Source organism: Rhinichthys klamathensis, unplaced genomic scaffold, assembly GCF_029890125.1.
Source record: "Rhinichthys klamathensis goyatoka isolate OS25496 unplaced genomic scaffold, OSU_Roscu_1.1 h1tg000101l_1, whole genome shotgun sequence".
NCBI classification, from domain to species: Eukaryota; Metazoa; Chordata; class Actinopteri; order Cypriniformes; family Leuciscidae; genus Rhinichthys; species Rhinichthys klamathensis.
This window is the reverse complement of record NW_026606640.1, coordinates 727,399-752,163: the sequence shown is the minus strand read 5'-3', so window position 1 is coordinate 752,163 and position 24,765 is coordinate 727,399. Positions and strand designations below refer to the sequence as shown.

Here is a 24,765-nt window from a genome sequence, read left to right as displayed (position 1 = left end):
TACCTTAAAAATCGTTCTCATAATCAAATCATGTTCTTCTAATTCTTCTGTGGTAAATCCAAGGTAAACAGCACAAACACAATCTTCAAACGCGACGAAAAGCAGAGCAGGACTGCTGAAGTCGCTGATTCTTTGTTTTGAGGTGATGAGGGCGGTAACAGCTCTGCGTTCCTCCGCGTGGATCATTTGCATATGAACAGCTGGGCGTGGTCACATTAGCGCTAATCAGCTCGGCCTGGAGAAACTGTACATGTCGTTGCTTTCATACGAATTACTTAAACAGAGAATATTTGTTTTTGATATGATTTACATTTAAAAATGATGGAGACCTCAAGCTTCGTAAAGACATATGTTTCATGTCACAGTGACAAGCATTTGCTGAGATACAGGTCATATTCTGTTACGTTTCAGAATGAACTTCACATTGAGAGAGAAGGGAGAACGCGCATGTTTAATTTCTTTATTTTACGAAAAACACAACATCTTGTTTTTATTATTAGTGTACACAAATAAAAGAAGACATTTAACAGTTTTGAATGATGTATAACACTTGCCTGTATGACAAAAATAGACGGAGTTATTTGAGTCCATTTTGCACTGATAAGAAAAAAAGCGAGACAATCGCGCCGGCGCGATAGCCGACCCCAGGGGGTTAATTAAAAAAAAGGTATTTTTCATAGCGACAGAAAAATTATTATTTCTTAACATGTACAGCGCTTAGAGTATGTAACAAGACCAGAAATCGTTAAATTGACTGCGTAAAACAGAGAATCAGAACTAAATATGTATTGTGGGCAAGTTTTATTAACTAAATCATTAGCACAACTAATCAAAACACAAAAAACCACACACAATTATAATACATGGGTAAAATGTTAAGCGACAGAATGAAACCAGAAACAGGGAATGAAGCTATGGAAAAGATTAATTCAATTATGAAAAAAAACCATCAGCTTATTATTTTCAAAGCCTTGTAGAAGGCTTCACAGCTTATCACTAAACCTCTGTTTAGTCAGTTATTTGTATGATACTTGCATTGCCGTTGAAGCAGTTTCGTAAGGTTCCTGATTTGATGGTTCCATGAGTCAATGGCGTTGAAGTTGCAATCGATTTCTACTGCATTGAATGAAGAAAATATGATGAACTTGCATGTAGGGCTGTGTATCACCAACAATGTCACGATACGATACGCATCACGATACTAAAGCCACGATACGATACGTATCACGATATGGATCAATTTGGAATTTAAATTTATTTTGAGCTGAGTTTAGTAACAGTGTTATAACAGTTGTGATAACCTAAAAAACAATTTAGTTTTTGTCATAAAAAAACAATGAGTTAAATAAATAAAAATGCTTAGAATGGCTCTTCCTTCTGCTTTTAAAGTCTGCCTCAATAACTGAAATGACAATTATAGTGACACTGAAGCATGTCTACACTGCTCAATGACTAAACAAAACTTAAAACATTCCATAAAAGCAAAAACGTTAACAACTTAAATTTAACTTAGTGTTCTCAAACTCTTTTAAACACCTAGTATTTAACAATTGGGTCTTAAGTGTTGAAATGTGCACCAAACAAAGTAATTTCTTCTATGTTGAAATCATTTTAAATTATTAAATTTTCAGATTTTTATGCCGAAACAACAATTGATTGACATGCTCGGGGTTAAGAGAGTGACAGCAGAATATCTCGCTTAACTTCATCACAACCGCGAATTGCCATTTCTGTTAAAAATGTTTATGCTTATTTAAGACATAACCAACTGTGTTTAGAGAATACTTACCTTGACCGAAATTTTTTACATAATTTTGCGTGTTTTAGTCTGTTAAAGCGATGTAATCTCGCGAGCTGTAGTATGTGAGGCGGCTTTACTCTAGTCTATGTATGCACGCAGAGAAAACCAACTCTCAGAGAGCGCGCAAGTACTGAATAGTTTAAAGTCGTTTGAATGTTTAAACTGGTAAGACTTAAAGACGCGCAAATGGTAAACTTCAGTCACGATGCAATGCTGGCCCGATTATGCAAGTGAATATTCCGTCATGTCCCGACTCCTAAACGTGAGCGTGTACTTTCACAGGCTCCAGCGCTTGACGCTTGCCTTGAGCAGCCGTTTTGAGAGACGAGAGAAAGAAGACGCAGCACCATTGAACTCACGCTGTTTGTGAAATTGCGTCTCGCAGAACGTTTAAAAACTACTGATTTTATTTTATAATCTGTGTGGATTCATTTACTAATACAACCTACAAGCTAAAGTGAATCAATGTTTGCGGGAATTTCCCGCATTATAAGTGGGAGAGCTGCGGGAATTATTAAAATTATGTGCAATACCCGCGCCGAAATTCGAGCCCTGAATTGGCTACATTCAAAAGCACAACATCGATACGGAAGCTGCTGTATCGATACGCGCATCGCCAGGAGTTCATGACGATGTATCGTTGTATCGATATTCTGAGCACAGCCCTACTTGCATGTTTAGTTCAACTCCGTCATGGTCGAGGAAGTTGCACATAGCTTGATGTGTTGTTACGACCGCGTGGTAGGACAGAGTTTCCGGTCCCACACACGCACAGCGACCAGCAGAAGCAGGAAGAGAGAGAGGAGGAACTTGTGTGGTGACTTTTAACCTCTGAGGATGGCCTCTCCTCCTATGGGGTCAGTGAGCTAATTGTACTTAAGCTTTCAGAGGGAAAGTGAGCTGAGCTAGAGTGAGCCAGAGTCAAGATAGTTGAGAATGCGATCACCCACTTCCCTTAGCGGGGCAAGTGAAGACGTGAGGCGACAGGGACAGCCAAAAGGGGAGGATCTTGTACTGATATACCCTACCCTCGAAGCAAAACGTTGGAACTGTCTGTCGGGGTAAAGTCAAGACAGTACGCGTCCTTCAGGACGTTCGCTCAATCTTGGGGGCGAACACATGAGGATGCACTTCTGCGTTAGAATCTTGAACGGAAGCTTGTAAAGGGCCTGATTTGAGACACGCCGATCCAAGATCGACCATAACCCACCACCTTTTTTGGGTACAATGAAGTACGGGTTGTAAAACCCTGACCTATCTCGGCGGGAGGGACCGGCTTTACTGCATCTCTTGCCAGAAGGACTGCATCTCCGCTAGCAGGACAGGAGCATCCTTTTCTGCCACTGAGGTAAACAAGACACTTCTGAACCTGGGGGGACGCCAGGTGAACTGAATTACAGTTCGAAATGAGCCAACGAGATAGGCCAGGAAGTGCTAGCCAGGCCCCCAGACACTATGCAAGTGGCACCAGCTTAACCACAGACGCAACAGTGGAGGGGCAGTAGGCCTGTCGCGATAATTAAATAACTGTCTGATCGCGATTATTTGATCTAACCGCGATTGTTTCAGACAACCGCGATTATTGGCTTGTATATTAGACATTGGCTTGTTTTGTTACCACTCAAAGGTGATTGGGCTCTCGGCAAGATTACAATGCATCAGTCAGTTCTGACGTAACGTCGAAATGTGACTGACTGATAGGGACCTTTGAGGTTATCTATATTCTACTGTACATTTATTGTCTATATGCTTATTACAGCTATAGTTGACAGAATACACTTTTAGCAGATGAACAGCCTTTCTCTTCTCGGATAAAAGAGCAAAATATTGCTGACTCATATCCACAGATTTTATCTGAATTAAGAACCGTTTACAGAGTGGAAAAAATACTGGAATCAAATTACGTTTGTTTCGTTTTTCGGTTCTTGCGTCTGTATTCTTTCAGTGATACAGACAAAAACATACAGGTTACAACTGTGCAACAAATTAATATTAATAATAATAATGTAATGTTAATTAAATATATTTCATAATTAAATATATGTGAAATAATAGGCTTTTTAATTAATATAAATTTGTTAATTGAACAGTTAGGGAACCCGGAATCATTAAAAGAAGAATAAAAAATTCTGACTTATGCCTTTTTTTTTCTTTGCTTTTTTATAAAGGACAGGCCATTCGATATGTCCCACCTAAACTTCCTATTTCAATAGGAATTACATCAACACAGGAAAGGAAACTGATTTCATGAGGTCTTTAAACGGTATATGGATTTACTGGGGCCACAGAGGGGTGCCCGAGCTTGTTGACACTGACACTGCCCTTTGGAACTGAATCACACATGTGCAAAGGGAAAATGATGAGTTAGCATCATCACTTTCATCACTTTTCACCAAACATCTGTTTGTTGCTTCAGGAGGGGAAGATACTGCTCAGATAGACTAATGTTGATCAGGTCTCTCTGTCGGTTGTCCGTGAAATGCTTTCTTCCTTACTGGAAACAGGGGTGTCTTTGAGTAGAAATATGCATTTGATTCCACAAGGGCTGACCTTTGACCTCCACTACACTCAGTACCTGTGGGCCCTAAATAACTAAAGCAGGCCTTAGTGTGACTGCTTGTTTCCAATAAATAACAGATGTTCCAGACAGGAAACAAGGACAGCATTTTTCACAAAAAAAAAAAAGAGCCCCACATGCACAAGCGAATCAGTCCATGCACCGCGTTCTCATTAAAGTGTCACTCACTGTCCATTTCAACCTCCGCATGGCTCATCTCAGCTGCAAAAAGGGGCTAGTTGGTTGTGTTTTATAGGCACTACACATCAACCACACACTCAAGTCACACTAACCCATTTGTGTTATCAGACTTGGTGCTGTAGAAGCTCTGTGAGTTGACGGCACAGTGTTCCCTCATTTGATCTTGTGCGTTATGAATGCTACAGTCCCGTTCTTCACAGGCACCAACTCTGTGAGCAGAGAGATGAACTAACGGAGGCCCAGAGGCTTCATCCTGTGCTGTTGTGTTTGTGTGTGTCTGTGCAGTGATGGGGGAGAATCAGAGGAAGAAGCTGGAGGCTGTCAGCTACTCTTCCCGCTACGCACTTGGACTCTTCTACAAAGCCGACGCACGAATCGACGTCCCTTGGGCGGCCAAGTACGTCTCCAATAATCCCTGCATTCGCTTCATCGCCATAGATGATAAAAAGCGCAATTTAGGTCAGTGCCTTCATATTTTCCTCCTCTCATCTCCAACTCCCGCTCTGACGTTTCATTCTGTTTCTCTGCATTTTCTGTTTCTTTCTCTCACTGTGTTTCAAGATCTTTATTCACACTGGACACAAATCTGAGTTTTTAAATCCGATTTATTTTTTCAAATCCAAACTGATGCCCATTGACTTTTACACATGGTCATGGTCATAATCAGTTTCAGACAGTGTCAAAAATGACACTGTTTCGATGGTGACAAGTCTGTTTTTATGTTAATTTTTTGGTTGACAGCCCTAAAGACATTTCTAATACCCTGTCCCTGCTATTCCACCCTGTTCCTGTCAGTGTCTGTCCTTTTCTGCGTTTTCTTTAAATTACAGCACTGAGTTTGTCTGCCTTGAAAACGTATCAAGTCTAGTCAAATTTCTTAGCAAGTCAAATGCACAAGTCAAATTTAATAGCGCTTTTCACCATACACACCGTTTCAAAGCAGCTTTACAGAAAGTCATACTGTTATGTCTATTATGCCTTAGTGCTTTACTATAGAGCAAGATTTAGAGCCTGGTGATATTACAATATAAAACGATGATATAGATTTGTATATACTGTACATACATATAAAAGTGCTGTAACAAAGGCAATAAAAGAGATTTATATCCTGGTAAGGATTTTGGTCATATCACACATTTAAGTAATTAAAACAGGGAGCTGCTAGAAAGTCAACAGATGATGAGCCAGAGACGAAATGGAACAAAAAAGTCAGTTTTGTCACTGTTTGTGTGTCATTTGTGTTAGACCCTTTTAAAGCATTTAATTTTATTAGTTGGTTTTGTTTTTTGTTCTATTAAGTCTATGTGGACCGCAAACAGCGAGGCACCTCATTAAGTTTGGGAACAGAGCTCGTGTGTATTCTAGGTGTGTGTGCGTCGTTGGGTATGTTTTTTGTGTACTCATGACTGAAAAAGTTGTTTTATTTGTGAAGAATTTGCATGTGATTGTGTTTGTGAGTTTTTCCTCACAAAGCCTGTAAGTCCATGACGGTTTATCTGCAGTAGCCCAGTGGAAATAGTCTTGTGAAAACAGCCTCTACACCTGTCACCTTTCATCCACTCCAGTGTTTCCGAGGGCAACATCATAATTAGGGGAGCTGTTAAATTTTGCATTCTGCTGTGCTGTTCTTTTAGCCCGGCACACTCCTTCCAGCCTCCTCAGCTTTCACGCGACCATGCTTTAATCTTCATTTTCATTTCTGTAATGTGTTTTGCTTGTAGTTCCAGTAAAGTAGGTCTGAGTCTGATCTCACAGAGCACCCCAAGCTCTCTTTGAAAACTTTTTGGCAGGCCGCTAATGATAAGCTATTACTGTGTTCCTGAGCGTCTGGCGAGAAACCCATTTATGCCGTTCAGTAAATGTGGAATGAGGTAGATCAGGGCTAGATGATGGTTTCCCAAAAACAGAACTGGTTCATAATTGATATGAATTTGATTACATATGAAGTATGAAACTTGCTACCAGAATGCCAAAGAAAAATGAGAATGCCATTTTCTAAAGGACGTTAAAGGTATAATTATGGGATGTCTGTCATTTCATGTACTGATTCAGATGGGATTGGGATCACAGTAGTTAATACTAATGTGTCTGGATGTGGGCGTTATGGACGTTAATGTTCTCTGGATGTGATTAATTATCTAATTAAAACATTATGTATGTAATTAAGGGAGGAAATTGTAGGTATAGTCCGATCAATAATGAAAATTCAGTTATTTTTACTCACCCTCATGTTGCTCCAAACAAGTTTGACTTTCTTTCGTCTGTGGAAGACAAAAAGAAATTTGCCAGTTTCTCTTTTCATTGAGTTTAGTACCCATGGCTAATGAGGCTTTCATGCTTCGAAAAGGATGCTAAAGCACCATAAAAGTATCGTAAAAGTGGTCCAAACAACTTGCTATATTCTTCTTATAGTCTTCTGAAATCATATAGCTTTTTGTGAAGAATAGACCAAAGTAACTCAGTAAAAATCCTTCCCTCTAGTGATCTGCTGTAAATCATTGAGTTGAACTCGAGAAGCAGATAATTTTTCAAGTTGGTTTTGTGAGTTGTATTCGATTTGACGCTACAGATTTGTTCATGAATCAAATATCACTACTTCTCTTATGAACTCTCAAGAACAACTAGGGCTAACCGTATGATCTACTTTTATGATATCTTTATGGTGCTTCAATATAGCAGAATGAAAAGACTTTTTATCCTACAACATTTCTTTGTTTGTGTTCAGCATAAGAAAAAATGTCATACACGTTTAGAATGACATGAAGGTGAGTGAATTACTTGAGCCAGTGTTGTTGTGTCAGGGAGTATTTTAGCATGAAAAGTGACAAAAAGTAATTGTAGAGATGATTTGGTTGCAGTCAGACTCTGCATGATTCATTTATTCCACAAGCGAAGGGGTTATCAAAATTAAGTTATTAGTGTTTGACTGATGCTTGATGCTCTCAAATTACTAAGCAACCACTGAATGGAATAACACAAAATATGTATCATTTTAAAGCTTAGAAACTTTTTAATGCTCAGCTTTTTAATGCATCTGACCGCTTTGATCAAACAGTCCCTCAAAAACCGAGTGTTCTGCCGGCAGGCGCCACCTAGCTACGAAAAACGTAATAATCATATTTTTCAAAACAACTGCCTTGATCAACACAAAATAGGTGTCATTTGAAAGCTTAGAGTCTGCACTTTACGATGCATTTAGCCCATTTGATTAACTCCTAGGTTGTGCTGAGTTATTTGCTAAAATATAAAAATATATATTTTTATATTATGTGTGTAATATGTCGAAAACATCATACACCTCAGATAGTCATGTGTCATATTTCATTAGAAAGCTATCACGGAGTAGAATACAAGCATAAATGTTTTGGGCTTTGACTAAACTTGAACACGTTTTTGTACGTGAAGCCACCCCAGACTCATATGTAAATAATATGCGGATGCAGCATTTATGTCGTTTTCGCTCATAACTTCATGAAACATGCTCCGATTGTGGAAAGTGGCACATCATTATTTATTGCAGATCACGATTAAAAAGAGCCCAAATTCACCCTAATCTGTCATTTAGATCTGAAGATATACTCTCATGGAGTTATAACACATAAAACTCCACAGGCACACATTTAGCTATGTAAAATGTAGCTTTCACGTGGCGTTTACGTTTGTAATTTCATGAAACATGCACAGATCGTAGAAAATGGCATTACAAAAAATCAATACAGTGGATGCTCCCGATTGAGTCCAAAATCAACATAATCCATTGCGTCGATCACGAGATATTCTTCACGGAGGAACAATTTTAAAAATGCCTTCCTGGTGTCAAGGGCTAAACAAAAAAGCTACCTTGGTTCCAAATGCTGTAACTTTTGATTACTTTATGCTATCGCCACAAAATTTGATCCAGATGCAGGTCGTCCTCCTATACCTTATTTCCTTACTGGGTTATTGCATGTCAAATAAGAAAGATATGTAAAATTTCCCTGGAGCACACTTTTTTTGTTGTTGTCTTTTATCAGCAGTTTCCCAGCATGAGAATGTCCAAATGTAATGTTTTTTTGTTTTTTTCCCTAAAAATGTAAAAGGTTTTCTATCAAACGATACCTACATTTGGACTCTGCTTGCTATAGTTTTGGAGTTAAGAGTCTTTACTTTTGTGTATGTCACTTTGTAAAAAAACAACTCTAAAAATGCCTTCAGGGCTTAAAGGGTTAATGAGGAAAACAATGACTGTACGTTTAATTCAAGTTATTTTCTGTCAGGCAGTACATGCAGTTTCCTATTCACCCTGTGAACTTTGTGACAAGCCCTGCCCCCACCAAGAAATAAGTGACTCAACCAGCAGGCACAATGCCAGCCCTCTACCCACGCTTCATGACCTCTCTCTCTCTCATGCACAGTCACATTCTGGCACATGCACACTTACAAATAAACACTCAAACTCTTTTTTTGTAAAGGAAGGTCTCTCTCTCTCTCACCCTCTGCTTCTCCTTTTCCCCTCCTCCCTGCCTGGCACTGTGCCAAACACGTATATAGTCTGACTGCTCTGCAAACGGAAAATGACCATGTCTCTGTGTTTCAGTCCTGTTCTGATATTCATAATGGTCAGCCAAAGTCAACCTAGACTGGTTAGAACAATAATTTCAGCTATTATCTCTTCAGATACTTTGTTCTTTTTACAAAAACAGTTCTCCATAATTGTGAAGTTAATCCTTCCATCAATCCTGCCATAAATTTGGCTGATTTGAAGTGAAATAAAAAAGTTATGTGGTGATCTCTTTTAGGTTTAGCTGAAATGCTTGTAAACTCTTACATAAGCAAGTGAATACCACTGAAAAAATGACTTCCTCTTTCCCTCGCTTGAACCATGCCAGCGTTGCAGCTAATATCTGAAACCTTTTCCTACATCCTCAAACAGCATGTTCTCATGGTTTATGTTCTCTAATTTATTGCTTTTTTCATATTTGTATTTGAATGGTTTTAAGAAATAAGAAAATTAACAAAAAAAACTAGTAAACCATTTTTAACACAATCAAAAGCCTAATTAACCCTCTGGTGGTCTTCACATGGCGGTCAAAAATTATTTTTTTAATTGGATGTACTATATTTTAGTTCAGTAATGTTTTTTATTTAATATTTTGTATTTTTAAGCGATTTTATAGTTCTAAATTATATTTATGCTGTAGTTATTATAATCCATTTATTCACTTTGTGAGCATAGACCTGAAAATGAAATTTCCAACTTAAACTTTCGTAAATCTTGAATGCTTTAGAGCACAGACTTAAGTTTGATCTCTTTTTAAGACGACACTGGGCAAATTATTGCTGAAGTGGAAAAAGTTGTAAAAAGTGAACTTAAAGTTACAGAATTGTACATTTATTGTTATGAAAAATGCACAAAAATACTATTTAATTTTTTTTACATCAAATATATATTTTCAAAAACACGTTTTACTCTAAAACCTCAATAAAATCAAAGCCATGAATCTAAACCAGTTGTGTTCCAAATTTGAGCTTGATATCTTAAAAAATTTGATTTTGTTTGAGTGCAGTACCAAAAGCTTCCACTAGATGAAATTCATCTGCCATTCAATTCCAATGCGGTCATTTTTGATCGCGAGTAGCTCAAGTGGGACTTTTTTTCAGGACCATTTAACCTTTATGAATCATCTCCATGATTTTTTTTTTTTTTTTTTTTTTTTTTTTTTATGTTGTTGTTCACATAGCAAGTGCCAAAACCTTTACCAAGTTTCGTACCATTCCGATTAAAGGTTGGGTAGGTCGTTTTTGGTCTAAAAAACTTTTTCCCAAATTTGTTTAAACTTTCTATATATATCAATGCATAATTAAAATGTAAGTACTCTGATAAAAAGAGTATAAAAATCGAGTGACTCTAGACCGTTTAATCTGCACTAAACACAGCTCATTATTTCCTTCCGGGACGAAACAAAGGATTGGCTTAGGCGACTGTCACTCTCTCGCAACCATGGCAACACCCCCGCTGCTACATGCGCTGCCCACATGCGCGCACTCGTTTGACTCGAGGAGGGTAAGAGACTAGTAAGAGACACAATTACATGCAAAACACGGCGTATATGTTATGAATCTTACACAAAATTCACCTTCATCACAGTGTAACTGATTGTAATGGGAAAACGTGTATCAATGCAACCTGTTTTTAGCTTTGCTTTATGTTACTAGCTCGTTAACGAATCAAACTCAATATATTTTAAACTTTAACAGTATCGATATGCTAGCTTGATAGTGAGTACTAACAGCCATGTTAGTTGTTTATATTCATAATGATAAAGTTAGGTATTTTATTACATGTGAGTCTGACATGATGTCACTACATGCACTGCTCCACTCCGCTCGGCGCTAGTAAGCGCGTCCTCCAGCTGTGAGCTGTCGGCATCGCACGTTCATGTGTTTTGGGGGCGTGGTTTTGGAAGGAGCCCAGAATGGAGGGGGTGGAAGTGAATGGAGATAAGTAGCTGTGTTTATTACAGCCCTGAGAGGACTACAGACACTCGATTTTTATACTCTCTTTTCCAGAGTACTTACATTTTAATTATGCATTGATATATATAGAAAGTTTAAACAAATTTGGCAAAAAGTTTTTAAAAAAAATTCTACCTACAATACCTTTAAGTGAAAAATTATTTTAATTTTAGAAATTTTAAAAACATATTATTTTTAGGTACAAAATTACCGAAGAACAGAGGGTTAAATAAACATACTGTAAGTCAAACACAAATAAATGAGTGATAAATAAATTGGCATTGACATATAATAAAATGATCAATATTCTATTCAAGTAATTACATTAAATTAAATGTAAATAATTAGTCTGTAAAAAACTGTTCAAAGGGTTTTTTCAAAGAAATTAATACTTTTATTCAGTTAATGATGCACTAAATTGATCAAAATTGGCATTAAAAACTTCTACATTAACAAAAAAATTATATTAAAATAAAAGGTGTTCTTTTTAACCCCATGCCCATCTCACAGCACTGAAACTGCTCTTCTGCGTGTGAGAACGACATTCTCTCATCGATGGATTCAGGGTTAATAAACATCTTGATGCTCCTTGATCTAAGCGCCGCTTTTGACACAGTCTGCCATGAATTGCTTATTTCTCGGCTTTCTGATATTGGTATCACTGGTTCCGCTCTTTCCTGGCTTATTTCCTATATCACTGACAGAATGTATTATATCACCATACAAGGTCATAATTCTGCCACCAATTTACTTACACGGGGCGTTCCTCAAGGTTCGGTTCTTGGTCCACTCTTGTTTATCATCTACATACACCCACTTGGTAGCATCATACGCAGGCATGGACTACAATTCCATTGCTATGCAGATGACATCCAAATTTACCTCACCACCAGCTCCGATAGACCATCCCTGCCTGACTCACTCACTGCATGCATCAGGGACATAAAGCATTGGATGTCCCTTAACTTCCTCAAATTAAATGATAATAAAACTGAGATATTAGTGATTGGTTCTCCAGCCTCAGTCAAAAGGATGGACCAGTCCTTCTATATTGATGGTTTCCATATAAAGCCTTCATCACTGACTCGCAACCTCGGTGTCTTATTTGACTCAACTCTGTCTTTTGGCTCTCATATTTCTTCCATTGTTAAAAACTCTTTCTTTCATCTTCGAAATATTGCTCGTCTAAGACCATCTCTCACTTTAGCTGACGCCGAACTCTTAATTCATGCATCAATCACATCACGTCTGGATTATTGCAATGCTTTATTTCTTGGCCTTCCCAAAAAACGTATTGCAAGATTGCAGTACGTCCAAAACTCAGCAGCAAGAGTTCTCACCTCCACCAGGCGTTCTGCTCACATTACTCCGGTGCTTCATGACCTTCACTGGTTACCTGTTTCATCACGTATCCACTTTAAGGTATTGCTTTTAACATACAGTGGGGGAAATAAGTATTTGACCCCTTGCTGATTTTGCAGGTTTGCCCACTTACAAAGAATGCAACGATCTATAATTTTAATCATATGTACATTCTAACAGTGAAAGACAGAATCCCAAAGAAAATTCCAGAAAATCACATCATATGAATTTATTTAAATTGATAACCATCTGATGAGGAAAAACAAGTATTTGACCCCCTGGACAAACAGCATGTTAATATTTTGTAGAAAAGCCCTTATTGGCCAGCACAGATGTCAAACGCTTTTTATAATTGGTGACAAGGTTTGTGCACATTTCGGCAGGGATGTTGGCCCACTCCTCCCTGCAGACAGCCTCCAAATCTTTCAGGTTCCGAGGTTGTCGCCTGGCAACTCGAATTTTAAGCTCCCTCCAAAGATTTTCAATTGGATTCAGGTCTGGAGACTGGCTAGGCCACTCCAGAACCTTGATGTGCTTCTTCTTCAGCCACTCTTTTGTTGCTTTGGCGGTGTGCTTAGGGTCGTTGTCGTGCTGAAACACCCATCCTCGACCCATCTTCAGCTCTCTCACTGAGGGAAGGAGATGTTGGTCCAGAATTCCACGATGCATGGCCCCGTCCATCCTCCCCTCAATACGATGGAGTTGTCCCGTCCCCTTGGCTGAAAAGCACCCCCAAAGCATGATGTTGCCACCACCATGCTTGACGGTGGGGATGGTGTTCTTTGGGTTGTACTCGGTGTTCTTTGCCCTCCAAACATGACGAGTTGAGGCCAAAAAGTTCTATTTTGGTCTCATCTGACCACATAACCTTCTTCCAGGCCTCTTCTGAGTCGTCCAGGTGGTGAATGGCGAACTTCATGCGGGCCTGTACATGTTTCTTCTTGAGCAGGGGGACCTTGCGTGCGCTGCAGGATTTCAATCCATGACGGCGTAGTGTGTTACCAACCGTTTCTTTTGTAACTGTGGTCCCAGCTGCCTTCAGTTGATTCATCAGTTTTCCCCTTGTGGTTTTGGGATGATTCCTCACTGTTCGCATGATCAGGGACACCCCACGAGGCGAGATCTTGTGTGGAGGCCCAGACCGAGAGAGGTTGGCGGTGGTGTGGTGCTTCTTCCATTTCCTGATAACTGCACCGACAGTTGGTCTTTTCTCTCCAAGTTGCTTTCCGATTCTCTTGTAGCCCATCCCAGCCTTATGCAGATCAACAATCTTGTCCCTGATGTCCGTAGAAAGCTCTTTGGTCTTGCCCATGGTGGTGATGTTGGATGATGGTTGTTTGGGTGTTGACAGGTGTCTTTTATACAGGTAACGAGGTGAGGCAGGTGTATTTGATGTAGATAATTGGTTGGGATTGGGGCTGTGTCTTAAAGAAAGACTAACTGGCTTGTAGGAGCCAGAATACTTGCTGTTTGGTAGGGGGTCATATACTTGTTTTTCCTCATCAGATGGTTATCAATTTTTATAAATTCATATGATGTGATTTTCTGGAATTTTCTTTGGGATTCTGTCTTTCACTGTTAGAATGTACATATGATTAAAATTATAGATCGTTGCATTCTTTGTAAGTGGGCAAACCTGCAAAATCAGCAAGGGGTCAAATACTTATTTCCCCCACTGTATAAGGCATTAAACGGTCTTGCACCCCCATATTTGTCTGATCTACTTTTCACCTACCGTCCTGCACGCTCTCTCAGATCAACTGAACTTGGTTTACTGTCCATCCCTCGTTTTCGATTATCTACAGTAGGTGGAAGGTCATTCAGTGTTAATGCGCCAACATTATGGAATTCACTGCCCCTTTCACTTCGAAATATCTCATCAGTGACTGCTTTCAAGACACAGTTAAAAACATATCTGTTTAACATGTACTTCGTCTAAATGTGATTATATGTGTCCTTTGTGATTGTAAAGTTGTGCGTCAGTGTTAAATGTATTATAAAGGTACCATGTAAAGCGACCTTGAGCTTTGGAAAGGCGCTATATAAATGAAACTTCTTCTTCTTCTTCTTCTTCTTCTGAAGGATCATGTGACACTGAAGACTGGAGTAATGGCTGTTGAAAATTCTTCTTTACCATCAGAGTAATAAATTGAATTTTTAAATATATTAAAATAGAAAACAGTTATTTTATATTGTAATAAGGTTTCACAATATTACTGTTTTTACTGTAATTTTGATGAAGTAAATGCAGCTTTGGTGAGCATAAGTAACTTCTCTCAAAAACATAAAAAAAAATCTAACCAACACTGAACTTTTGAATGGTAGTGCAAACATACAGGTATATAACTATGAGGGCACAATCTAGTATTTCATGATCTGGAATTTTGGACAAGAATTTATATCTATCCATTTTGTTCTGTTATTTATCCAACAGAGGCACTTGATTCCTTGCATGTACCTCCTCTATTGACACAGTCTGTTACCTGTGGCGGTATTGACTTAAACCAGCTTTTTCCTATAGACTTTTCACAATTGAAAAATGTGAAGTTGAACCCTGGGTCATTCTTAACTTTATCTCAAACGTTATTCTCTTGTACTGTTATCCTTGGTAGTCTAGTTTCTGCATTTCACACTGAAAACTGTAAACTGGGTTATTTATTGCATATTTTTGAGGATAATAATCATATTGATTATGCAAATACAACATTCAACGACTTTGTTTTAATAACTTCTTGTCCATCTGTGGAAATGTTGCCATGTAATTTTGTTGTCTGATGTCTTCTGAAACTCATCAAAAACTAGCCTTATCTGCAGTTTAAAAAGACTTAAACTCACTGTTAAGTGTAGTGTGAAAAGCCCTGTTTGGATGCCATTAGTCATAAACTAATCTTAATCATTTGTTATTCATCAAGGGTTTTATCCACAACTTTATTTTCAGGCGTACTTGATTTATTTATTAGCCCAATATTATTTAAGGACCAGGCATGGGTATAGCATGTGGATGTGATTTGCTTGACTTTTTCCACATTTATGCCAGTGGTCATGATTTAAATGGCTCATCGTTCTCTGTTGGTCCATAAAACTTTACTGAACAGAATAGTTCTTACTTAAGTATAAAGCCCCTCCTCACAGGTGATCATAAACTCAATCTGTTACCATGTGAATCTGCCAGAGGCTTTAATATTAAGCTTTAGCTAGTCTCTGCGGTCTTATTCAGACCCAGCCCTCGTTCCTCAAGCATTGATCAACAATGGCTTTCAGCATCTTCATCCTACTTGGAGTCATTGGGCCAAATCACTCCAGCTGCTCAAACACAGGCCCATGTTTATGGAGCCCAATAAAGCATGATTTCCTCTAATCATATTAAATATGTGTTTTAAAACAGTGTCGTTAGAGAAATGACTACACTATGTGCAAGGCTGATAAATCAGGCCTGTTCTCAGTCATGGGTCATGTCTCTGCCGATGGGCTCGGCCCGTAAAGCATTAGATCATGGGGTTTGGTGTGCCCATAGATGATATCACTAGGAAACCATCGTCTGGAGAAGAGAAGGCTGCTGAGTACTGTTACTTAACACTACTCACACTAAGTTGTTATGACTAACAAATAAAGTTGGTCATGTTATATGTGCAATGAATATAGAACAGCTAGCTTGACTTGTTAAAGAGATACATTTTACAAAAATAAAACTTTTGTCATCATTTACTCATCCTCATGTTATTCCAAACCTGTATGAATGAAAAAAGATACACAATATTGCCAAAAGTTTTGGGACGTCAGCCTTTACATCCACATGAACTTTAATGACATCCCATTCTTAATCCATAGGGTTTAATATGGAGTTGGCCCACCCTTTGCAGCTATAACAGCTTCAACTCTTCTGGGAAGGCTTTCCACAAGGTTTCGGAGTGTGTTTATGGGAATTTTTTACTATTCTTCTTGAAGCGCATTTGTGAGGTCAGGCACTGATGTTGGACGAAAAGGCCTGGCTCACAGTTTCCGCTCTAATTCATCCCAAAGGTGTTCTATCGGGTTGAGGTTAGGACTCTGTGCAGGCCAGTCAAGTTCCTCCACACCAAATCGTTCATCCATGTCTTTATGGACCTTGCTTTGTGCGCTGGTGCACAGTCATGTTGGAACTGGAAGGGGCCATCCTCAAACTGTTCCCACAAAGTTGGGAGCATGAAATTGTCCAAAATGTCTTGGTATGCTGAAGCATTAAGAGTTCCTTTCACTGGACCTAAGGGGCCAAGCCCAACCCCTGAAAAACAACCCCACACCATAATCCCCCCTCCACCAAACTTTACACTTGGCACAATGCAATCAGGCAAGTACCGTTTTCCTGGCAACCGGCAAACCCAGAGTTGTCCATCGGATTGTCAGACAGAGAAGCGTGATTCGTCACTCGAGAGAACACTTCTCCACTGCTCTAGAGTCCAGTGGCGGCGTGCTATACACTGCATCCGATGCTTTGCACTGCACTTGGTGATGTAAGGCTTGGATGCAGCTCCTCGGCCATGGAAACCCATTCCATGAAGCTCTCTACGCACTGTTCTTGAGCTAATCTCAAGGCCACACAAAGTTTGGAGGTCTGTAGCTATTGACTCTGCAGAAAGTTGCCGACTTCTGCGCACTGTGCGCCTCAGCATGCGCTGACCCGCTCTGTGATTTTACATGGCCTACCACTCTGTGGCTGAGTTGCTGTTGTTCCCAATTGCTTATTGCACAGGTGGCAACCTATCACGGGACCACGCTTGAATTCACTGAGCTCCTGAGAACGACCCATTCTTTCACAAATGTTTGTAGAAGCAGTCTGCATGCATTGCCTGGTGTTTGATTTTATACAACTGTGGCCATGGAAGTGATTGGAACACCTGAATTCAATGATTTGGAAGGGTGTCCCAATACTTTTGGTTATATAGTCTATATTGAAACGTGTGTCTGTGTTTTTTGTTAATGTGATCCAGTGTTGTTTATTTCCTACTGACTTTCATTATTTTGTGTTACACAGAAGAATGAAAGACATAGATGATGACCGAATATTCTGTTTTTGGTGCAGTGTCCCTTTAAAACTTGCATCACATGATGTCAAAGACATTCTCCAGTTGATGTTTTCTATGACATGCAAAATATTATAATGCAAAAATTATATTTTTTTAATAAAGAATAAACTGTTTGTGGCATTTCCAGCCTGTGGCATTGCTTTTCTGCTGCTGTCTTTGTTGTTTATCTCACCGTCATTTCTTCCTCTGTTTGAAATTTCCTTACTTCACTTTTTACAGTCCTCCTCTCACTGTAGCACACAATGTAGGATCTGTGAATTAGGTAATTCCTGACTTAAGCAGGCACATGTGAGCCTGATGATTATCTGTGTATCATTGGCAGCATCGAAGGACTGCGGACCTTCTGTGGTGGTCCACACCAGTGTGCCCTTTGGCATCCAGCACCTGGAGGAGGAAAAGAATGTGGTACAGCCCATCATCCTGAAAGAGCTGGAAAAGGTGATGCCAGAGCTTCCTGAACCTGACAGCATCAAGTGTCAGAAATGGAGGTACTCACAGGTGAGACGACATTAATCTGTGTGTGAACATTTGACTAAGAAACTCAAATGAACACTACCATTCAGAAATTATTTTAAAAGATATAATTACTTTTATTCAGCAAATTGGTCAAAAGTGACAGTAAAGATATTTTTAATGATACAAACTATTTCTATTTCAAATAAATGCTGTTGTTTTGAACTTTCTATTCATCAAAGAATCCTGAAAAAACTATATTGTGGTTTTCACAAAAATGTTAAGCAGAGCAACATTGATAATAATAGGATTTTTTTCTTGAGCACCAAATATATATATATATATATATATATATATATATATATATATATATATATATATATATATATATAATAAAATAAAAACAGTTGTTTTAAATTGTAATATTTCACAACTGTTCTTTCAAAAACTTTTGTTAGTGGTATAGTAGTGCAATTAATGATGTGTATTGTTATGAGTGTGTTAGAATGTTTTCCATACTTGAAGACTATTTGGCCTGAAACAGAATTCACTGTAAACTTTAATGTTAGATAGTTAGATAGATAGTTCATCTTAAACTGAGTCACTGAAGGCAGTACCATAACTATATATATAGTCATTTTTTATCATCCCCCGTTCCATCTCATCATGGGCCAGTCCTTTATAATTCATCTATAGTTTTTTAATAATTAATTAACTAAAAATAATTCATCCATTATTTTTAGATTTCATTTTTATTTTATCGAATTTCTTTTAGTTATTTTATCCCTACATTTTGAATTTTCTGGAGAAAAATAGTTTTTCTTTACTTTAGTAAGACTCCACTCTGTGTAATCTTTTATAGCAAGAGCGAAATTGAGATGTTTTGGCTTATTCAGGCAAGTGCTACTAATAAAAGCCTCACTGCTATACAGCAAAAGACATACATTTTTAATAAAGCCAGACTGATGGCTTCTTCAAACCTCACTATTGAATGGAGAGAATTTTCTGCACTGCAAAAAAAACCTACTGTATAGTTATTTCTTTCTGTTTTCTAGTAAAAAATTATCTAAATGTCCTTAAAACAAGATTTACTTGAGAAGCAAAAATGCATAAGATATTAAGACTTATTTTCAGATATTAAAACTTTGACAAAAAGTTATTTAAGCATAAACCTTTTTTAAATTTTGTTCGATAATAAACCTAATTTATGACACATTATTTTATTATCTTGCAATTTCTGGCAGTTTTTCTTCTCTAATAAATTAGAAGTAGATGATGAATAAAAATATATATTTTTACCGGAAAACAGACAAAATACAGTTTAAGAAAAAAAGTGTCTTGGTAGATTTACACACATAGAAATCCATATTCTCCCCCCACTCACTTGGCTCACACACACACAATTTTACAGTTGTACTTTATGCATTCACACACTGTGTGGGACTGCGCCCTTTCTCGCACAGTTGCATTCTCTCACACACACACACACAGACATTTTCTTTCGAAGCCCCCACACTCTCAGCTCCTCTGTGACATGCAGCGTTGGGCCTCAGTTTGAGGTCAGAGGACATAGAACATCTGTGTGGGAGCGCTGAGCCCGCTGAGTGCCAGAGAGTGGGCCAAGGCCCGTTTAGACTGCACAGGCGGGCACACAACGCTTACTCTCTCTCACACACACACACACACACACACACCTGTGCACGTGCCAGTTCCCGGTCAAACACACAGAAGGCATGGAGCAGGAGTCAGTCTTACAGTCATTTGCCACATCACAGTTTGCTGAGCATAAACCGGCAGCACACATTTCGCACTCACCACATGTCAAAGTCATTGACTCCTCCGGACTCTAATGGCTGGAAAGACTCTTCATGAGTCATGACTTTCACTCTACTGTAAATGTAGATGCTTTTTGCAACAGGCACTACACTGTTTGAGCGTAGAACATGTGCATTCCTTTTGTTATCGCTCATGCTTAATAATGCATAACTTCAATTCATAATTAAAAGGCATGGTGGGGTCTAGGTGTATCATTAATTTCATTAAAAATAATACAAATAAATGTGTAGGATTTAGGGCTGTCAATTGAATGTGTTGATTTGGTGTAATTATTTTTAATTATACAATAATGTATGCAATTAATCCTGCTTCTTGGCCTGACCTGTCTATAATAAACATATCTAAAGACCTTATACAGAAAAGTTTGAACATTAAGTGGCGACCCTACATAATATGAAATGCATACTTCTGTTTATGAAGGTGAGGGCATGACACACAACTTGTCCATGTTTGAATTGGCCTAATTTGCTGTCTACCAAGTGACAGAAATTTGTGCCAAAATATTTGAACTGATTGGACGCACAGCCTTGAACGCCATCAAAAGATATTACAAACCTTTTCTTCTCTCTTTTAAATTTGATAAGCTTTTTTTTTTTCCTATCGTAAATGGATTATTATACATTTAGCAGACGTTTGCATTTAGCATTTAAACTATCGCTTAAGGAGATTGTTGCAACGGGCCCTGCAGTTTGATGCACCAAAGTTCCGACATGCTGGATCTTAAACCTCTGTCTGAATGTACACCAGAGGAACGTTGGGGTGAAGCAGATTTAAGGAGGTTAAGGAGTTCAGGCCTTCTTACATCAGCGTACCTCTGAAATAAAACAAACAATTTGTTCTTGGCCATGTTTCAGGCCAAACGTTTATCAATTGATTTACACACAGATTACCATTTAAAGATACAAGAGGGGAGGGGGAGTTTGGACAGAATGACGATAGCGCTCGGTCTGTAAGATGCCTAGTGAAAGCCCCAGGAAATGGACACTATTTCCTTGGCTCTAGTGCGTTGCACCTTGATGTTTATCTGGCGGAGGTTTGGGGCCGGCTGAAGCCTTTGTAATGGGCCGTGCAGGGAATGTGTTTACTCTCAGTAGTCATTTACATGCTGCATTTTTACGTTTAAACATTGTGCAGAGACACCATTCTAGCTGTGGCTCTTTTGGAGTTATCTGTAAATGTGTATCAGATTTACAGTGAGGACCTGTATCATTTACTGCTGACTGTAGAATACATACAGTACATCATTTTAATGAACCATAGAGGCAGTTTATAAAGAAGTTCTACCCAGATATTTAGTTTGCAATGCAACATGTCTGTCCTCTGTAAAGATTCATATATAAATATATAAAAACTACACAGTTACAGCACACCGAACATATACAGAGCAGCCACAGAACATCTGTCTATCGCTTTTTATTAACATCTTACTTTCTAAAACTAAATTTCAAAGGCTTAACTTTCAAAAACGTTTTAAAGCTTTTTAAAACTTTTTTGCTTTAAAGTAGGGCTTTGAAAAACTTTGTTTTTCTAGTTATAACCTGGGTCACACATACCATTTGCTCTTTAGAAACCACAACCCACAGAGACAGCGAGTATCATCCAAATTCTGCTCATTTTACCATTAAGTCTATTCTTGACTCTGGTTGACCCAATGAAGGCGCCTCCACTGCTATTAAAAGCTCTATATTTAACCAAATATATTAACAGCCCTTTCCCTCCCTCATCTCTTGTGAGAATGTTCATTATGAGGAAACAAATCTGTAGTACAACCAGTAGGGATGGCTTGATACCACTTTTTCATGTCCAAAACCAATACCGCAATATTGTGCAGTGCGTCTGCCTTTACCAATACCAATCCTATACCAGTACAGTTTTTTTTCTCGATCAGTTTAGAATTTCTGTACCTCACAAACTACTCATTACTCATTACAAATAAAGAGAAAAATGTATACACACACACACACACATATAATATACATTATATAAATACTTTTGTAATATGCATAGGAGTTCAAATCCTTATAGAATAGAGATTTTTATAATGAACCAGGCAAAATTGCAACTGAACTCAACTGCCAGATCTCCTTGCATTCTCTGTAGTCCTTCAAAGAAACCTGCAGCACAGATTCCTTAATGCACGTTGAGTTTGGCTGATCGGTAAAAGTCGGTTTCATAAATAGCTGACATTTAAATTGATAATTAATGTATATCTAATTAGTTTGTAAAACTCTGTTGTGTTATGTTGACCAATTAATATTTTGTCAAATTTTGGTCGATTCACCCTACCACCCACATGTAAAAATTCCTTGGTTCTACCTAAATCACATGGGCTAAATTATATATTTGGACTTCAAAATGACGAAAATCACCAAAAGGTCATGATCTTGGAAATTTGGGAATTATAATTTTGTACAGTACCTCCTAATAATTGTGGAAAGTAATTATCAAAGGTAAAATTATAATTTGGCTAAAAAAAACAGAGGGGACACCTCTGGCGCGACCTTCTTTTAAATGCCTTTACTGTCTGCATTAAAGGAACACTCCGACTTTTTGGGACTTTAGCCTATTCACCTTATCCCCCAGAGTTAGATAAGTCCATACATACCTTTTTCATCTCCGTGCGTGCTATAAGTCTGTTTGACGCACCCACCGCTAGCCTAGCTTAGCACAAAGACTGGGTGTAAATTCATTCAGAAGTGCACTGTATGTTAGTACTGTCATGCACTCAGACCAGCTCAATGCTTGTAATCCAGCCGTTGATATCTCTGATCTGTTGAGGTTATTCAAAACATTACAATTGACACCACCCTCATAGTCACCACCCAGACATATAGTAATATTTCTGTTGTAAATGAGGTAAGAGATAAGAGAGAAGCCTTCCTGTAAACACTGTGCTGATTGAATTGGGGTCTCAAGAAATGACTGTACATACTTTCAATATCGGTTTCAATTCTAGTCTGTAAGATGCTTAGTTTAGTATTTATTTAGAATATGAGAGACAAAGAAAATAAAGTGATGAGACATTATCTTAAGTCTTAAGGAATATATTTACATATATTTACATACACTGCCGTTCAAAAGTTTGGGATCGGTAATATTTGTAATGTTTTTAAAAGATGTGTCTTATGCTCACCAAGGCTGCATTTATTTGATTAAAATTTCAAAAAATAAAACAGTAATATTGTTAAATATTATGAAAATTTTAAATAACTGTTTTCTATTTGAATATATTATAAAATGTCATTTATTCCTGTGATGCAAAGCTGAATTTTCAATATCATAATCCAGTCTTCAGTGTCACATGATCCTTCAGAAATCAATCTAATATGCCTTGATGCTCAAATTATTATTATCAATGTTGAAAACAGTTGTGTACAATTTTTCCGATGAATATAAAGTTCCAATTCATTTATTTGAAATATAATCTTTTGTAACATTATAAATGTCTCTACTGTCACTTTTGATCAATTTAAATTCATCCTTGCTGAATAAAAGTTTTCTTTTATTTCTTAAAGAATCTGACCCCAAACTTTTGAATGGTAGTGTATAATGTTACAAAAGCTTTCTATTTCAGATAAATGCTGTTCTTTTGATCTTTATATTCATCAAATAATCCTGATTTTATTTTTTTACATTACTGTTTTCAACATTGATAATAATAATAATAAATGTTTCTTGAGCAGACTGGAGTAATGATGCTGAAAATTCAGCTTTGCATCACAGGAAAAAAATTACATTTTAAAATATATTCAAATAGAAAACAATTTTAAATTGTAATAATATTTCACAATATTTTTTTTTTTTTTTTTTTTATCAAATAAATGCAGCCTTGATGAGCATAAGAGACTTCTTTTAAAAGCACCGATCCGAAACTTTTTGAATGGCTGTACTGTATGTACCTGTATACACATAAAGCTGCTTGGTTCCTGTGTTTTTGCCTTCTTGAGTATCGATATGAAATAAACAGTCCAATGAACATATCCAGTGTTATACTATGCATCACCCACAAATGTTCCACATAGTATTATGAGTACAATACTTTCAGTGTGCATTCATTTGCATCCACACACACACACACACACACACAAAGGCGGAACTGCTCCGGCCTTATTCACTTTTATTTATTTTTTCTGCTCAATATCAGACTAAAAATGAGGTTGCATCAGTTATTGGACATCCAATCACTCAATTTTGTTGTTCTCTAATTAGGTGACCAGATCGGTGGCTGATTGCCCTGGGCAGATGACACTGCTCTCCCAGCCTCTGCTGGTGTGTGGGGGGGACGGCTTCACACACTCCAATTTCGACGGCTGCATCGAGTCTGCCCTGAAGGTCTTTGATGTTCTGAAGTCTTCTCTCTAAAAGGGGGGTGGGAAAGTACGCCTTTATTTTTGTTTTTTGTTATGGAGGATGGAACATTGATTTAGATTTAAGCCCCTCCCCGCAGGAAGATGGATGTACTGCACAAAGAACAGTAGATCTGTCTGGCCTGTGTCTGCAGACATGCATTTTGTTACAAAAGCCAATTATACCGTCTGTGCCGGATGCTGAGGATTAGAGGACAACAGAGCACTGCGCAGATTCAGTTGTGACGGAGGCTGGTGCCACATACTGGCTTTGACACAGTATCTTGGACTATGGTTTTCTGATGTGAATGCCTTCAGGTATTCTCAACCTTCCCCTGTGATTTAGTTTCAGATTAATAAAATTCTTAAAACATTCTTGAATGTGTCGTTGTACATGGGTAGTTGACGTTCTGCGATGTGACTAACTATACTCCATTTAAAATATTTTATGTTAATTATAATATATGTAAAACTCAGAGGGAAAAAAAGTTAATGTAAGATTAAGTTTAAAATAATTCAAAGTAAAGTAATAATTGTAACGAAATACGTCACAATTGTGAGTAGTAGTTAAATATTTTAGGCCCTATTTTAACGATCTAAGGCTTAGCGCATGGTCTAAAGCGCACGGCACAAGTGCACTTAGGGCGTTTG

General features: G+C 38.0%; 1 protein-coding gene across 2 annotated transcripts in view; it reads left to right on the top strand.

The window, feature by feature from the left end:
* The window catches only part of rnls (renalase, FAD-dependent amine oxidase), a 62,463-nt gene extending 38,048 nt beyond the window's left edge, over positions 1–24,415 (top strand). For both annotated transcript variants that reach the window (XM_056253080.1, XM_056253079.1), the window contains exons 5-7: positions 4,845–5,018; positions 17,802–17,977; positions 23,978–24,415. In XM_056253080.1, the coding sequence (XP_056109055.1) occupies positions 4,845–5,018; positions 17,802–17,977; positions 23,978–24,130 (503 nt within the window). In that variant the 3' untranslated portion in view covers positions 24,131–24,415. The remainder of the gene's footprint in view (positions 1–4,844; positions 5,019–17,801; positions 17,978–23,977) is intronic.
* Positions 24,416–24,765: the final 350 nt, after the last annotated feature.